The following is an 18,755-nucleotide window of genomic DNA, read 5'->3' on the forward strand; positions in this document are numbered from 1 at the left end:
CATCACCCTCTCTGTGAAAATGTCCTTTCTAACATTACTTCTGTTGATTCCCTAGTAACCTCAATTCATGTTCTATAGTTTTAGCATGTTCCCTTCTCTGGAAAAGGTTTGGTTGCATATTAATACCTTTTAAGTATTTAAACATTTTCATCATATCACACCTCTAACCCTCCTTTCTTCTAGGATTTACATATTTTGGTCATCAAGTCTTTTCTCATAGGTTTTTTGGTTCAAACCCCATATCATTTTTGCTGTTTTTCTCTAAACCATTTTGTCTTTTTATTTCTTTATCAAGATATGGTCTCCAAAATTGAACACAATTCACCAAATGGGGCCTCACTGATTTGTACAGGGGCATCAACACTTGCTTTCTACTACTGATTATACCTCTATGCAGCCTAGCATCCTTCTGATTATGGCTACCACTTGTCACATTGTTTTACTGCCTTGAGATCCTCTGACACAATCACCCCAAGGTATCTCTCCTGAACTGTGCTCATTAGTCTCTCCTATATCTCGTTTGGATTTCTGTAACAGAGGTGCATTAAAATTTAACTGCCAAACCTTAAACTGTTCTTCTAATTCATGTAGATCTGTTCTCTAGGCAGTTCACTCTGTTGGCAATCTTTGTGTCATCTGTAAAAAAAAAAAAAAACCTTTCCCTCTAACCCTTCAGCAATGTCGTTAACAAATATATTATAGAAAATTGGTCCCAGCACCAAATCCTGAGGTACCCCACTACTCACCATCTTTTCTTCCTTGTGGATTCCATTTACCACCACCCTCTGTCATCAGTTAGTCAACCAGTTTCCAATCCAGTTCACCAATTTGGCTCCTAACTTCATCCCGCTCAGATTATTCATGAGTCTCCTGTGAAATCCAAGAACACTAGCATGAAGCATGAAGTATGTCCATTTTCCAGCTATAGTATCTGCTCACCCAGTCAAAGAAATCAGATTCTTTTGGCAGGATTTTCCTTTGGTAAAACCATGCTGCCTCAGATCTTACAACCCTTTGGATTGCAGAAGTTCACTATCCTTTCCTTCAGCAGCATCTCCATTAGTTTTCCAGCCACTAAAGTGAGGCTTAAAAGCCTGTAGTTTTCCACTCCTTCCCTGACTCCACTTTTGTGAAGTAGGACCACATCTGCTTGTCTCCAGTCTTGTGGAACATCTCCAATCTCCAAGGATCTATTAAATTAATCCTTATGAGGTCCTACAAGGATTTCTATGAGTTCCCTCAATATTCTTGGATGTATCCCATTATCTACCTTCAGTTTTTCAAGTTGTTCTTATATAATACATGCACTTTCTTCCATGAATGGTGCAATATCTACTCCATTCCCATATATATCTTTAGCAGCTAACTGTAATCCTTTTTAGAACTTTCCTCTGTGAATACAGAAGTTTTGTCTTTTTTTTTAGCACATCCACTCTTGCTAATCACTCTGCACAATGTGGTAGTTGACAGCTTTCCATCTTACAATTCAATTTTTAGCCTTCTTCCCTTTTCCCAACATATCTAAAGTCTTTAGCTATTTTTTCCACCTGTGCTTTGCTAACTGAATTTCCTTCTTTGAGTTTTACTTGGTAATCTAGTCTGTGTTCCTCTTGTTGCATTCTTCTGTGTTTGTTAACACCTCTTCTTTTGCCTTTATTTTTTTTCAGCCACTCATTTGGAAAGCCACATTGGTTTCTCTTGTTGTTGCCATAGTGATAGCTCCTTTCAACTTGGACAACTACCCTTCTACATCTCCTACCCATCCCATCAACTCTTTGTTAAGGTACTCCCTCAATTTGCTAACGTCAGCATTTTGAAATCAAACACTATTGAGTTTTATGTTTGAAATCAAATACTTTGAGTTTTATGTTTCTGTACTTCACTTTAGCTTTTCTATCAAATCACATAAATGTGATGATCAGTATTGCCTAGGTGGGCACCCACCCAGATGTTAGAAACACTTATTTTTATTGGTGAGCATTAGATCCAACAACGCTCCTTCAGTTACTATTTGTCTGAGTAGGTAGCAAGTATTCAATTAAATGTCAGTATTCTAATCATTTACACAAGTGCTTATATGACTAACAATAATCCAAGTACACTATCTTGTAAGTATACACATATCTTCAATGGCATGTACTTTGCACATGGATATTCACATGGACAGAGTGTGGACAGACCACATACCTCACATAACTCTCCATTCTAGGTATAAGCATTTACACCAGCTCTATTGATGGTATAAATGCTTGACCCTCAGTGTTGGGCATGATACTTTGTAAAATAATATATTAATGTTACTAGTTACTGCAAGGAAAAAGTAATATATTACTAGTACTAGTTACTACTAGTTATATTACTAGGATTACTAGTTACTTGTTTAATGAAAGTAATATGTTACTTAGCCCAGCACTGTTGATCCCTTAACACTTACACATATTTATATCCACTTATTCACATTCTATATGGTAGTTTTCTTCAATGTAAGGCCTGGAAGATAATGGCACCCTCCAGAGACTTTTGGGATGTCCCCCCCCCCCTTGTCTTTATGCTTTTTTTTCTACTACTTTACTTCCCTATCCAGGCTCAGGACAGAAAGGGGAAAGCCAGTGGGTAAGAGGATTCACATGCTTAAAGGACAAGGCATTTTTTCAATAGACAAAAGAGAATGTATTTGGAAATGCTTAAAACCCTGAAGATACCTCCTAATGAAGTTTGACAGTGTACTGATGGGGATGGATGTCACTGACACACTCTGTCAACAGTGTCGTTGCCCTAAATGGGAAGATATTTAGTGCCTCTCTTTCAGCTCATTAGAATCCAAAGTGGCTTCAGCTTAAAAATGATAAAGGCCACTGCTATATAGGAAACTAGTCAGGTACTTTCCTTTATTCAATAAGGCACTTAAATATACAGGGTAGATGCCCTTTTATAGAACTGCACATGTGCATGCATTTTATAAAATACACACCTTTGCGCTAAATTCCAAGACATATCCAAGTGTAAACCTATAACTGCCTTGGAACAGGTGTCACTTTGTGCAGGAGATTTCAGCTAGGTTTTTTGATACAGACAGGTAGGTACTTGCCCTCCTTTTGCACCCTGTTATAAAATCATCCCCCATAGGCCTTGTTCACAAAAGCTGATTCTGTAAGCAGTTTCTGCCACAGCAGGTGCTTACAAAACAGACACCTGCCACATGTCAATCACTGACAGGCGCCGTTTACAGAATCATGGCTCCCAAGGACCGTAGGCGGAGGAAATGTGTGCCAGGGTTTTACAGGCCTACATTTCCAGCGCCCATGGTCCTTTCTGAATTGAGGCCAATGTGTGGTTCCACCCTTAAACAAACATGCCTACTTCTAGGCTTCAGAATCATTATGAACCGCTAGCTGCTAGGGACCTAGGCACTGGTCCCAGAAGCCATGTAGCAGTGGCTATTTTTTTTTTTTCAAGGGTTCAATTGGATTTTAATGGTGCAACCAATTAATGCACCACTTAAACCCAATTAAACCAATTAAGTTAGCTGGTGGTAGGGTGGCTATTGCCGCCTAACTTTTAGTGGCTTTTGCAGAATCTGACCCAAACAATCTTCACTCATTCTTTCTCTACTACTATTAATTATCATTTCTATAGCACTGAAAGTGTATGCAGCACTGTACAATCAACACACAATAGACAGTTCCTTCTCAGAATAGCTTACGGTCTAATTGGACAGACAAACAAGACATATAGGGGTTGGTGAGCTTCTTGCAGAAAGAATGATAGGATGGACATAGGTAATTTTATGGTGAGTGGGAGTTAGGAGTTGAAAGCTGAAGGCAGCATTGAAAAAGTGAACTTTTAGCTTGGATTTGAATACTGCCAGAGATGGCACCTGACGTAATTTGCTCCATGGATATGGTGCAGCAATGGCAGTGGAAGATAAGGGATGGATAGGAGGTATTTCCCGATGAATGGAGTTCACGGGGGAGCATAGGAAGAGAGAAGTATGGAGAGATATTGAGGGGCTGCAGAGTGCACTTGAAGGTCAGTAAGAGAAGTTTGAATTATATTTGGAAATGGATGGGGAACTAGTGAAGTGATTTGAGGAAAGGGGTAATGTGAGTGTGGCAACTCTCATGGAATATGTCATGTGGCAGAATTTTGCACGGATTGAGAGATGGTTGAGCCGAAGACCTAAGAGAAACAAGTTGCTGTAGTCTAAGCAAGAGTTGATGAGAATGTGGATAAGGATTTTGGTAGTGTGCTCGGAAAGGAGGAGTCAAATTTTAGTAATATTATAGAGGAAGAATCAACAGACTTTAGCAATTTTTTGCATCTGAGCAGAGAAAGAGAGAGAGGAGTCAAAGATAACTCCAAGGTTGTGAGACAACGAGACAGAGAGGAGGAGAGTTTTGCCCACAGAGATAGAGAATGGGGGAATGCCTCTATGGGAAAAGACCTTGAAGAATGAAGTTGTAAACAACAAAAGCATCATGATTGGTGGAAGTGAAGAAGGCTAAACTTCAAAAGCCTCAAAAACTCTGGAGGAGGTCAAATTAGCCTATGTCATGCAAGATTGGAGATGTGATGATCCACTAGCATCAGGTTGTGCTCCTGAGTTTGCCCCTGAAGAAGGTTATGAAATAGGGTGCTCTGTAGGGCAATCAACTAAGGCACCCCCTTTATAAGATATGGAGAGCTGCATGCATCTCTAGATAAGTTTATTGATTTTCTTTTGATTTTGAATTTTGATGGGAACTTATCTTTTGATGCAATCATGGAGATAAGTGATATTGATTTTTATGTTAAATATATTTATTGATTTTTAAATCATGTAATCAAGAATTAACTTGTACAGAAAGCAAATTAGCAATTCCATAGAGCAAGAAACATTCCAATAACATTTAGATCATGTATAAACTAAAATGCTCAAGTCCTCAAATTGGATCCAAGGTTTCTTAGCGAAAACAAAAGAAAAAGAATTGAACAAATGTACACTCTTTCATATAAAGCTAGCTAGAAGGCTGATTGCTGGGATTAATCAATAATCTTAGAGCTTATGGTTTTTCTGCCTCCAAACGGGAGAGCGCTAAAAAAGAAGTCAACTGATTAGGCTCAAAGAAAACATATTTAACTGATCGGTGATGTACTATACACTTACAAGGATGTCGTAAATAAAAAGTAGCACCTAAAGATGTAACACCTGGCTTCAACATAAGAAATTCACGGCGACGCTTTTGGGTCTCTCGTGATAAATCAGGAAATATCTGCACTTTACAACCCATAAATTCTTTCTGTCTATTTTTAAAGTATAGTTTTAACAACCAAACTTTATCAATAGAGAGAGCTACTGTTACAATCAAAGTACTTGGTTCTATAGCCTCCTTATCAGATTTTTCCAATAACTCCGATACATCCAATAATCCTTGGTCCGACGACTTTTTTAGCAATTTAGTCTTATTAGGTAAATAATAAACTCGTGATAAAGGAGGTAATGAATCTTCTGAGGCCCCCAAAACTTCAAGAAAGTATCTTTTAAACATTTCTCTAGGTGGTATCAATGGTAGCCTAGGAAAGTTAATTAATCTTAAGTTATTGTATCTGGAGTTGTTTTCCAAATTCTCCATCTTTCTCCTAAGATTTATATTATCTTTCATTAAAGTTTCCTGTAGTTGTTTAGATGATTTAATTTCCTGATCAAGCTTTTGAACAGAGGAATTAGAGGCAGTCATTTCATTTTTCAGTTCTTTAAGTTCAGTAGAATTTTGAGACAGTTTCCCCTCAATTGACTGAAGTTTGGGACTTATGGTCTTCACTAGTCCGGCCATAAGATCCCATAGTGAATCCAGAGTTACTTCTGAGGGTTTTTCCAAAGAAATTAAAGGTAAAGAAGTGTCATAGTGCTCACCGTCCAGATGATTAACTTGTCGCTGTCCCTGAAGGCTAACTCGCCTCTCCTTAGATGATTTTCCCTCAGTTTCTTCAAAGGAGCTCGTATCCATGAGAGCTCCTGTCAGCAGGCTCTGTGATGGACTACTTGCCTCAGGGGAAGGCAAGACCCCGACATCCGGGGTTCCCTTACCCCTTGGAGAGCTGCTCAACTGTGGCTGCGGGGGCGGCGCCCTAACGTCGGGGCTCAAAGATGTCTCCAATCCCAGAGGAATCACCACGACCTCGCTGACGCCGCTACTCCTCTGCGGGCCTCCCTCCGACGCCGAAAATGCTCCCTGTATCCGTCTGAGGAGTTCCCCGATATCGCTGACCGCGGGGGTGGCAGTGGCTGCGAGGCACCAGCGGCACTACGGCCCCTCCGTTTAGGCATCAGGTAGGTAATTCAACCGCTAAGAAATATTGATAAGAGAAAATTCTCAGAGCGGCTCCTCAGCGCGTCTAGCCTGACGCCATCTTGGATGGTGATAATGATTTTTAATATTCTAATATTTGAAGTTTCCTGTTCACACAGCACCTCTGAAAATTATAAACAATTTTGGGTGAATATAGTTGATGTTTTTGGGCAATACCCACAGTGCGCTTAAGGGTGCACTCTATGCACTCTATGCACTCTATGGGTACACCCTAGCGGGGACTTAATTATGATGTGAAAAAGTTGTCCCCCAGAAACTGATTATTAACTGCATATAAAATAATATGTGATAGTTAAGCTGTATTATACAGCATTTACAGTCCTGTGTGTTAATTCAGAAACTAGGAGCCGGTTTATTTTTGTGGGTAGTGAAGAAGGTACAGGTATTGTATTTAAAGTCTAACATGTTTAATAAAAATAAGCACTGTAGCTCTCCCCATCGTGTTCTGTAGCAAAAAAAAAAAAAAAAAAAGATATTTCTGTTCAAATTCTGAGAAGAGAATTCTCTTCCTACCCTTAAAACACCCCAATGGTCAGAAAAAAAAAAGATTTGATATGACAGGTTAATATTTCATCCAAGAGACTTGAAGTCTTTCATAGCTTTAGCAATAAAATTTTCTGATCGAACATACATTAAAAAAGAATCAACTGGGGCTGTCTGCCAGAGAATCATTTCAAGAGCTCTCCTGCACAGCAGTTTGAGTTTTCCCCTATATTTGGTGGCACTTAACAGATAAGTCATTTTACTGTTTCAGGTGAGAAACTGCAATATGTTCCCTGCAGCTCACAGCAAAAACAAAAACAAAGTCATCAGAGGCATTCTAAAATAAACTCCTTCTGTCTGGTTAGAGAACAAGTTTCTTGAGCAGAATCACAATACCAGCACCACTGCAACAATCAGTCATTGAAATATATGAATCTCTATTTTCTTGCACAAGGTTAGTATTGTAGCTAATAAAATAGTCCCAGAAAACAAATAGGTAAACGATCTGCAAAAGCCAGACTGGCAGGATGGTGAGCTGACCAAACATAAACTGAAGCAATCCAAGGTAATTAAAACACAGCTTTAATAAGCAACAGCACTGGAGGGGTGAAAATTGTGCATGACTAGACCATGTTTCGCCCAGAATGGGCTGCCTCAGGGATAATGATACTAGACTGGTGTTAATAGGGGTTTACACCAGATCTGACAATTATGTCTTTCTCTCCCTCTGTCCTGTGGCAGCCCATTCTGGGTGAAACTTGGCCAGGTCAGGTGTAGTTTTCACCCCTCCAGTGTTGCTGCTTACTAATGTTATGTTCTAAATTACCTTGCAGTGTTTCAGTCTGCTTTTAGTCTGTTCACCTTCTTACTGATAAAATATAATGGACATTACATTTGTTTGTGTAATCCCCCTGGGGAATGAGAGTATGAGTGAGATTCCCCCAGGCATTGACGTAGTAAGGGGGAGAGGCAATCTACCCCAGGATGCCCACTCCCTCCTGCCCGGCTGTCTCCCCCCCCCACAACATCCCTAGAAGGAGTGATGCTTACTTCCAGCTGCCGGCAATCCCCCATAAAACATTCCTGGTAGGAGTGATGCCCACTCCCTCCTGCCGGCAACCCCCACACAACATCCCTGTCAAGCGAGATGCCCACTCCCTTCTGCCAGCACCACCCAAACCCATGACCACCCGAACCCCCCCCCCCTGAAATCTCAATCCCCCCACCTCCCAAAGCTCACCCAGACCCAATTTACCTTTAAAAGCAAGACCAGCCAGAGGTATGCCTACTCACTCTGGCCAGCAGGCTCACCTCATCCCGGTGCATACTGAGTGGTATTAAAAATACATGGACAGTGGTGACCATCACACTCTTAGGAGGGGCTTTAGGCACCTGGGCCAACCGGAGTCTTAGGCCTCCTTCCCAGTGCATTCTGGGATGTACTGGGAGTGGCCAAAGACTTTGATTGTCCCAGATACATGGGAGTGGCTTTAGAGATCTGGCCAATCAGAGTCTTAGTCCACTTCCAGTACATCCCAGAATGCACTGGGAAGGAGGCCAAAGACTCCGGTTGGCCAAGGTGCCTAAAGCCCCTCTTATAAGCATGATGGTCACCACTGTCCATGCCTGTTTAGTGCCACTCAGTATCCAGATAATGATGCTGCATACACAGAATAGAATTAAATACCTTTTCCGGCATTTTTTTTTTTTTTTTTTTTAATGACTGCTGACCACCAATGTTTTAAGAGTTTTCTTTTAGTTTTTCAACTGTAGTGTCAAGGTCCCTTCTGTTCAAACAATTTTGGGGCAGTTGAGGTAAGCCGATTCTCTCTATTGTGTCATTGCTGAAAGTTGATACATATCGTAAATGAAAGGATTTCATGTAGATATAATGTTTCTGATAATAGTCTCTGCAAAGGTGATTTTCATTAACAATACAACATCTTGATTATACACTTGACTAAAACTCTAAATTAAGTGTATCTAGTTGGCATTCACTTTAAAAATTAATGAGATGGCTAATATAGGTTATACAGGTCCAACTGATTACATATTTAAGGAGAATTAACCACAGTGTGGAAGGCAGATATTTCTTACATGGTCTTTAAACCTCAAAGAAACATACTTTACTTAATGAACTAGTATTTAAATGCCACAGAGTAACAGCCTTATTCAATCTTAATTAAATACATATTAAAGGATATTGATGAGTTTGCTTTTGCCCTATTATCAAACATTTATAAAAGTTATGCCATCAGCCCAACTGGTACTCAGCATTGATGTTCATGGTTTAAGAAATTAGCTGGAAGGTCTGTATTGCCATCTTGCAGCAAATTTCCACTTAAGAAACAGAGTTGAGGCGAGGTGAGCTAAATGCTTTACATTAACTGCGCATTAAATAATGCAAACCCCATTATTCTCAGCTGGGCCTATTAATTAATTGTGAAACAGTTCTATAACCTAAGCACTAATATTTATGCACTCATTTCACATGTAAATGCTTAAAATACAGAAACACTAGCATGGTGTCCAAGTGGCATTCTGCAAATATGAGTTAGATTTACAAATCCTCAAATTCTATATATGGTATCAGACAGCTGAATGTTTTTTTGTTTAGGGGGCCCAAAAGCTCAGCCTCAGACTCCATCTAAGCTCTGCCCCTGACCTCACCCCATAATAATAATAGTTCTAATTGTAATACCATTTTTTCATTCATTTTTCATATACATGCACAATATAATCTTATTAACAACACATAATGGTTAACCACAAAATTAAACTACACAAAGCACACTGTATGCTTCTCAACATTCCTTTCTACCAGAATACTTGGCCTTGATCACACATGCAGAACACAGATAACCCCTATGCAAATACAGGACCACAAACTAAAAGTACTAATGTACACAAATGAAACCCTAAGATGCCAGACTGTACATGCAATACAACACCAGAGAAAGAGAAATTAATTTCTTCCTGAACAATGCAAAATATAGACAGCAGATACATTGTCAAAATGGACACATTTCAATCACTAAATTGAAAATAAAATCATATTCCCTACCTTTGTTGTTTGATGATTTTATTTTTCTAATCATCTTTTCCCACTTTCTGGTTGCAGCTCCTTCTGCCTATGCTCTTAACTGTGTTTCCAGGGCCTTCTTATCCATTTGCTGTTTTTTTTCTCCTTCTTCAACTTTCTTCCATTTTTTCTGCTTTCTTTTCAAAATCTATCTACTTTCCCATCTATCCGTGTGTACCTTCTCCTCCCTCTTTCTTCTCCCATGTTCCCATTTATCCATAAGAAGCATTTCTTCTGTTTCTCTTCCCTGCCATACACATTGCTGTGCACCATCTCCTTCCTTTCTCTCCCCTTCATCCCTGTGCACCATATCCTCCCTCTCTTGCCCTCTCCTGTGGTCTAACATCTCTGTCTTCCCCCTTGCCCATACTATGGTCTGGCATCTTTCTCATCTCCTTTCCACAGCCTGGCATCTCTCTCCTTTTCCATGGTCTGGCATCTCTTTCTCCTTCCTTTCCCCTTCCCATGGTCTAACATTTCTCTCTTTCTCTTTCTCCCTTCCCACATTCTGGCATATCTCTCTCCCTTCCTTCCCTTGTCTGCCATCTCTCACCTTCCCCTTCCAGTGGTCTGATATTTCTCTCTCCTTCCTTCCATCACCCTTCTCCAGAATTTGACATCTCTCCTTTCCTTAAGTCATCTCTCCTCCCTCCCAGTGTAACATTTCTCCCTTCCTTCCTCCTTTCTGTCCTTGAAGCCCATCTCCCCTCCCTTTTTCCTTTCTGTCCCCCAACCCTCTCTCATTCCCCAGCTTCTAATCTGTACAGCATCTTTTGTCTATCCCCACCAGCCCCAGCCTTATGCCCATTTCTCCTTATATCAACCCTCTTCCACCATCTTCCACCTCACTAATCATTCCTATTCAGATTAGAACAATGAAAGGTCAGAAAACAGGCAGGTCAAAACGGAAGTTCCACAGGGGTCCTTATTATCACCAACTCTCTTCAATTTGTATCTAGTCCCTTTAGCGAAGTTATTATAGTCCTGGAACATAAAATTCTACATCTTTGCAGATGATATACAGCTGTTAATATTTGTGAGTAACAATCAAAAAGAAGTCATTTCTGACCTCAATAGAAAGTTGATGGATCTTAACATCTGGCTAGCAAACAACAGTCTAATTGTAAACATAGATATTTCCACATCCTGACACTGGGAGTACACCACAACTCTGAGCTAAGCTTCAGACCTCAAATAAGCCACGTAGTAAGAATATGTTTCTACTACCTACAACTACTGCGGCAATTAAAACCTGTGCTGTCAGTAGATAATTTAGCAAAACCATTTTATGCTTTTATTACTAGTCAGCTAGATTACTATAACACATTATTTTTTAGAGCCAAGCTTAGCCAACCTCTCCCGCTTACAGCTAATCTAAAAAGCTGCAACTAGGCTTCTAACAGGCGTGCGCAGTATTGACCACATCACGCCAGTACTATTTGAATTATACTGGCTGCCGATACCAAATGTATTGAATTTAAGCTGCTTTGCCTAGTCATCAAAGCCTGGCATCTTCATCTTCCAGAATATATGTTCAAGAAACTGGCCAGATATCAACCTAATAGATCTCTAAGATAATCTCAACATGACCAGTTTGAAATCCATGGTCTGAGAAATATAAAACTACAACCAACTAGAAAGAGAGCCTTCTCATATGTTGGTCCTAGTCTCTGGAACTCCATGGATTCATTGAATAAATCCCCTACCTCTCCTTCCTTGAAATCAGTTCTGTTCTAGCAACACTATGGAACCCTATGTGATTACTCTCCATTGTCCACGAACGATCATTTACCATTAACAGCAATGCCTACTGATCTTTATGTCTCTGATTCTCATTTGTTCATCTCCTGCATTTTCATGCCTTCTGTTTACCTTTTGCCTTTCTTCTTCCTTCTGATGGATTGTAAACATGTAACTCCTATCCCTAATTACTAAAATGGTGCGTGGTCTTCATCATAAGGCGTATGAGATAGACTCAAAGATCTTAATCTGTACACTTTGGAGGAAAGGCGTGAGAGGGGAGGTATGATAGAGATGTTTAAATGCCTACATGATGTAAATGTGCATGAGTCAAGTCTCTTTCATTTGAAAGGAAGCTCTGGAATGAGAGGGCATAGGATGAAGTTAAGAGGTGATAGGCTCAGGAGTAATCTAAGGAAATACTTTTTTACAGAAAGGATGGTAGATGCATGGAACAGTCTCCTGGAAGAGGTGGGGGAGACAGAGACTGTGTCTGAATTCAAGAAAGCCTGGGATAGGCACATGGGATCTCTTAGAGAGAGGAAGAGTTAATGGTTACTGTGGATGGGCAGACTGGATGAGCCATTTGGCCTTTATCTGCCATCATGTTTCTGTTTCTATTTAGTTTTGGGGTTTTTTTGTAACCTCCATTTCTAATGTAGTAGTATTGTAAACTGCTTAATACTCACATACTAGTGGTATATCAAATGTAATAAATCCAGTAGAATTCTCTCCAACACCATGCTGTATCTCTTCCTCCTTTCCCTCCAATACCATGTTCAACATTTATTCCCCTTGCATCCCTTTCCATCTGTTCCACCCATCCCGCACCACCACAGCATCCAATATTTCTCCTTCCCTCCTCTCCACCACTATTATGATGTTTTGTGTTGTTGATTATATGTTATTTGCTTTTACTTCATTATGTACTGTATATTATATTATTACCCGCATAGAATTGGTGGCTATGCGGGCTATCAATTTTTAAATAAATAAACAGGCTCCTCAAAGATGCCCTGTTATAGAATTGTCATTTATGCACTCACAGGGGAATTCTATAAATGGTGCTTCAAAACGCTGGCACAGTTTTTGGTGCACACCCAGGTTGCACATGCAGGTTGAGTAACAAGCCTATTAGAGTTCATTATTGATAATAATAATCAATGTTCCCTCAAAGGACTGACTTGACGTAAGCAGAAAAAGATCCTTTGAATCTTACTCGACTCCACTCTCTCATATGAACCTCAGATCTCCAACTTATGGATACAAACCTTTAACAGACTGAAGCAATTAAGACTGATCTGACCTTACTTCTACAATTACCACTTCACCATTCAAGTCCAAATTCTGGTTTTTATCACAGCTTGATTACGTGCTATACTCTGGCTTGAATTCCTCTCTACAACACAAACTGCAAATGATTATTAGAACATAAGAACATAAGAATTGCTGCTGCTGGGTCCATCGTGCCCAGCAGTCCGCTCACGCGGTGGCCCTCTGGTCAAAGACCAACGCCCTAACTGAGACTAGCCCTACCTGCGTATGTTCTAGTTCAGCAGGAACTTATCTAACTTTGTCTTGAATCCCTGGAGGGTGTTTTTCCCTATGATAGACTCCAGACGAGTGTTCCAGTTTTCTACCACTCTCTGGGTAAAGAAGAATTTCCTTATGTTCGTACGAAATCTATCCCCTTTCAATTTTAGAGAGTGCCCTCTCATTCTCCCTACCTTGGAGAGGGTGAACAACCTGTCCTTATCTACTAAGTCTATTCCCTTCAGTACCTTGAATGTTTCGATCATGTCCCCTCTCAATCTCCTCTGTTCAAGGTAGAAAAGGCCCAGTTTCTCTAATCTTTCACTGTATGGCAACTCCTCCAGCCCCTTAACCATCTTAGTCGCTCTTCTCTGGACCCTTTTGAGTAGTACCATGTACTTCTTCATGTATGGCGACCAGTGATGGACGCAGTACTCCAGGTGAGGGCGCACCATGGCCCGGTACAGTGGCATGATAACCTTCTCTGATCTGTTCGTGATCCCCTTCTTTATCATTCCTAGCATTCTGTTCGCCCTTTTCGCCACCGCTGCACATTGCGTGGACGGCTTCATCGACTTGTCTATCATAACTCCCAAGTCTCTTTCCTGGGAGGTCTCTCCAAGTACCGACCCAGACATCCCGTATTTGTGCATGAGATTTTTGTTACTTACATGCATCACTTCACTTATCCACGTTGAACCTCATCTGCCATGTTGATGCCCATTCTTCGAGCCTGATGATGTCACGTTGCAGATCTTCGCAATCCCCCTGTGTCTTCATTACTCTGAATAACTTCATATCGTCTGCAAATTTAATCACCTCACTTGTCGAACCAATGTCCAGATCGTTTATAAAGATACTGAAGAGCACGGGTCCAAGCACCGAGCCCTGCAGCACCCCACTGGTGACGCTCTTCCAGTCCGAGTATTGTCCATTTATCCCCACTCTCTGTTTCCTATGCTCCAGCCAGTTTTTAATCCATGTGAGCATTTCACCCTCGATTCCATGGCTTGCAATTTTCTGAAGTAGTCATGTGGAACCTTGTCAAACGCCTTCTGAAAGTCCAGATATACAATGTCGTCCGGGTCGCCCTTGTCTATCTGTCTGTTTACTCCCTCAAAGAAGTGCAGCAAGTTCGTCAAACATGATCTGCCTTTCCTAAAACCGTGCTGATTGGTCCTCATTAGCCCGTGTTATACCACTTTTTCTAACTGGCAGGTGAAAGTGGTTTACAACACTAAAACATAAATAGAAAATAAGGAAGTACAATAATTTCAATAGGAAAGAAACTCTCACACTTAAAATAAAATAAATCTTAAACATCTTTGTGAGGGGAAAGAGGGAAGGCAGGGGAGGGTAGAGGGATAAATCCAGTGATATTTAAAAGTGTCCTCGGTTTTACTCGTGGTTAAGGCCTGTTTGAAAGCCAAGTTTTTAAATTGGGTTTAAATTTCTTGAAATAAATTTCTGTTCTTAAAAAAGGTGGCTGTGAATTCCAGAATGATGTACAAACATCAGAACCTGGAACAGTCCCCCAACAACCATTGGGACCAAATTGGGACCGCAGATTTAAAAAAAAACCCAAAACCATGTAAATCCACCTGTACAACTGACCTCGATAACCTGTAACTTAGGGCTCCTTTTACTAAGGTACACTAGCATTTTTAGCGCATGCAAGGAATTACTGTGCACTACACTGCGTGCTACGCTTCTAGAACTAAAGCCAGCTCAAAGCTGGCATTAAGGTCTAGCATGCACGGCAATGTAGCGCACGCTATCCTACTCGTTCAAGCCCTAGCGCACCTTAGTAAAAGGAGCCCTTAATCACTGCTATCAACCCAAGAAAACCATCACCAGTACTATACCACTACATTATCTCAGACACAGTATATACACCATGGAAATTCTTTAAAAAAAATTGCAGTTTACATATCAGACCTTCTCTACATTATTGTAAAACTTTAAAAAAATTGTAATCAAAATGTCACTAATTCCCCATAATAATATAGTGTCCTCTTGTAAATCGACTTGAACCTATTCTAGATAAGTGTGATACAGAAATTCAGATTAGATTAGATTAGATTAAATTAATGTAGCCAAGTATTGAGGTCTCAATTTTTATTTTTATTTATTTTGGAGATGGAAATGGGGGACTGAAGAAACTTATTCCTTTTAATCTCTCCTGTAAAGCCCTGGCCAGATGAAAAATTAATTTTAAAAAAACACAAAAAAACCCTCTAAGCACGTCTTTCAGCTGCTAGACAATGAAAACATTTTTTCTCATATGTCTGTATTCACTGAATTTCCCCCTCCCCCGAAACCTGTTTGATATAAATCACATATAAATAGCAGCTCCCTGAAAACTTGATTTAGACATGTATACAATCTACTTGTCAGTGCTGCTATTTATATATGGAGATGCTTCTAATTGTATACCACTTTAATGCCAGCTTGTGAAAGAAGTTAAACAAATCAAAGGCACTGGCTTTATAAATAGTCCAGTGTGTTACCAATGCTAAAAGTCAATGCACTTGGGTACAATAGGGACCATATTTTTAAATAACCTGGACATATCTGTAAAGAGATCAGGTGATTCTTTTTGGCACATGTAGGCCCCTAAGTCTTTTTTTTATATTCTAGTTTAATGTAGTCACCTTAAGTAACAACAATCATTTTGGAGGCAATATTTGATCCCCTGATGCAGCTTGCTTGACCTATAGATAGTACTCTCCTATTCATGGATGTGCAATGATGATCAGTAGGATTTGGGTTATGATGGGGATGAGGGGGGTGAGGGGGTTTGCTGGCCTCATAGTGTGCACCTTAACAACAATGGAAATATCACAAAATGTGTAGGTCATTTTCAAAAGGACTTTCAACACATGTTGATGCCTTATAGAAGGTACAAATAAACACCTTTCTTTTGTCCCTAATTTAACCTCACCCATTGATCTAGTAGATCATGAAATATTGTTGAGTTGTTTAGACATAATAGGACTTTCAGGAAGGGTCTGGAATTGGTTTCAAGGTTTTTTGAAGAAAAGATCTTATCAAGTGATTTGTGACGGTAACTATTCTCATTTATAGATCAACCCATCTGGTGTGCCCCAAGGTTCTCCACTATTACCTACCTTATTCAACATCTACATTTCCCCTTTAGGACATTTATTACAGAGTTTAAATGTAAAAATTTATTTATATATACGCAGATGAAATTTCTATTTTAATCCCTCTAAATAATTTTACCACTGAAATTTTAAACCAGATATCTTCTATTATGACTCAGATAGAACAGTGGACAATTAATTTCAAACAAACTCAATATGGAAAAGACCAAACTTTTCTTGGCTAGTCCCAACGACAAAATAACAAACTCATCTTAATGGTCATGACTACCCGATTATTAAATCTATCAACATTCTGGGAGTCACACTAGACCATCATTTAACACTAGCAGAACACATGAACTTAGTGGTACAAAAATGCTTTTTTACATTGTGGCAATTAAGAACCATAAAAAAATATTTTGATCCTTTATCGTTCAGACTATTGGTGCAGGCATTAGTTTTATCTATTTTAGACTATTGTATCATCATCTGTTTAGGAGCACCCAAAAAAATTCTAAGGAAATTAAGGATAATTCAGAATACAGCTGTTCAATTGATTTTTGGTTTAAAAAAGAACGACCATATTAGTCCATATTATCGTTTACTTAATTGGCTGCCTTGTTTGGAGGCAAGAGTATTATTCAAATTTTCCTGTATCTGTTTTAAGCTGATATCGGGATTGTCTCAGCTTACCTTTTTCTCATTTGGTGTTGCATAGACCATCAAGAGAAACTTCTACTTACTTGCTTATCCAAAAACAAATGGGTTTAGATATAAGACCTTCTTAGATAGGACCCTAGCATTTCAAGCTGGTAGGCAACAATCTTGGTTAGGTAAATGTATTTAGCAAGCTATGTTATCCTATTGCATTTTTCGGTAATTAATTAAGACCACTATGTTTGATAAGTTTATTACTTACTGAGTTTTGTTATTGAAATTCTATTTTACAAATATTTGTATTTTTTACTGTATTATTGTATTTCACTGATTGTCCAGCTTTTTTTGTGTGTGTAAACCGCCTAGGACTTTTGGTTATGGCAGTATAAAAGAATAAAGTTATTATTATTATTATATACTTATGCCAGTAAAACACACATAGACCCACATAAAAGGTTTTTTTTTTTAGTTTGAAGATTTTATTGATTTTAATCTATAATAAGTGCAAAAAGAGAAATGTTAACGAGGCAAGATACAGATAGGTTGTACTATAAAGGTGTTTTTGGTAACACATTTCTTTAGATCCTTCTTTTTTTCAATAAGCCCAGAATTTTTCTATTCCTATTAGGTAAATCTTCCAGGTCACTGTCTAACTTTTCCATGTGTGTTAAAAGCATGTCTCAGGCGCATATGTTAAAGGTGCATCTCATGCGTGTGTGTTAAAGGTGCATCTCATTGCACATTTATGCCTCTTTCTGTGAACTATTCTGCATGTGTCAGTCACTTTCTCCAATAACTGATCTGATGGAATTTCTGTGAACCTCATTTACATGCAAAAGTTTTTGAATATCACTTGTCAATTAGAAATTGTAAAATTTAGAAATTGTAAAATGTAAAATGGCATCCAAGATTTTAATGGTGACTTTTGAGCATCGAACCCCAAGAGACTCTGATGTAAAAAGACTGTATTAAGCCATGGTATAATTGCAACTGCCTTTTATGCTCATTGTCTATTTGCTGAACTATCTCCTCTCTCTGCTATTCTCTGCAGGTTCCAGCACAACTATCGCTCATACCTGCCAAGTCTCATCCCATTTGTGCCCTCAATGACACCTCTTGTTCAAATATTTCCAATAATATACAACTCATCACTCAATTATCTTCAATTTCTCAACTCAGTCATGACCTCTATACTATTTTCAACACCTATGCTCCTTTGTCTTCTGCTCATACATCCCACCTCAAATCTTTTCTCTGGTTTTATCTTTTCCTTAGAGTTCTTTGTGCTTATATGTGCTCTGCAAAGTGTCATTGGAGCAGGACACATTCACCACCTGATCATGCCCTCTTTCAAGCTCACTACATAGAATACCATAAATCACTTCACCTAGCTAGGCATCAATACTTTGAAAATCAGATTTCAAAGTCACCCCTGTGCTATTTTCAAGGGTCTTGAATCAATCACTGAAACTTTTTCTATCTTTCTGGACTATGATCTTCTACTCCTCCCCTTAGACTCCCTTGCAGTCATCTGGCAATATAAAGCTGTCACCCTCAGACAAGCACTTGCACTTCCTGCCCAGCCTTCTCCACCTTCCTTGACCACAGCCTCAGTCATCTTGGACCCACCATCACCCCTCTTCCCCTACCCTTTGTTTCTTCCACCCATTCCCACCCTCTCTTGAACCTCATAGGTCTCTTCCTTAACTGGTCTAATTTCAATCTCCCCACCCTTCTCTCCCTTTCATGCACCATCTTTTCTCAATCCCTCCTCTGCTTCAACTGATCACTTGTCTGCTTTCT

General features: G+C 39.5%; 1 protein-coding gene across 2 annotated transcripts in view; it reads right to left on the reverse strand.

The window, feature by feature from the left end:
* The window catches only part of ZMAT4 (zinc finger matrin-type 4), a 446,679-nt gene that overhangs the window by 219,490 nt on the left and 208,434 nt on the right, over positions 1-18,755 (reverse strand). Inside the window, exon 2 of one of the 2 annotated variants that reach the window (XM_033947498.1) lies at positions 747-870. The exons of the other annotated variant lie outside the window; for it this stretch is intronic. Coding sequence (XP_033803389.1) covers positions 747-749 — 3 coding nt within the window. The 5' untranslated portion in view covers positions 750-870. The remainder of the gene's footprint in view (positions 1-746; positions 871-18,755) is intronic. 2 annotated transcript variants of the gene reach the window in all.

This window comes from Geotrypetes seraphini, chromosome 6 (assembly GCF_902459505.1).
Source record: "Geotrypetes seraphini chromosome 6, aGeoSer1.1, whole genome shotgun sequence".
Taxonomy (NCBI): Eukaryota; Metazoa; Chordata; class Amphibia; order Gymnophiona; family Dermophiidae; genus Geotrypetes; species Geotrypetes seraphini.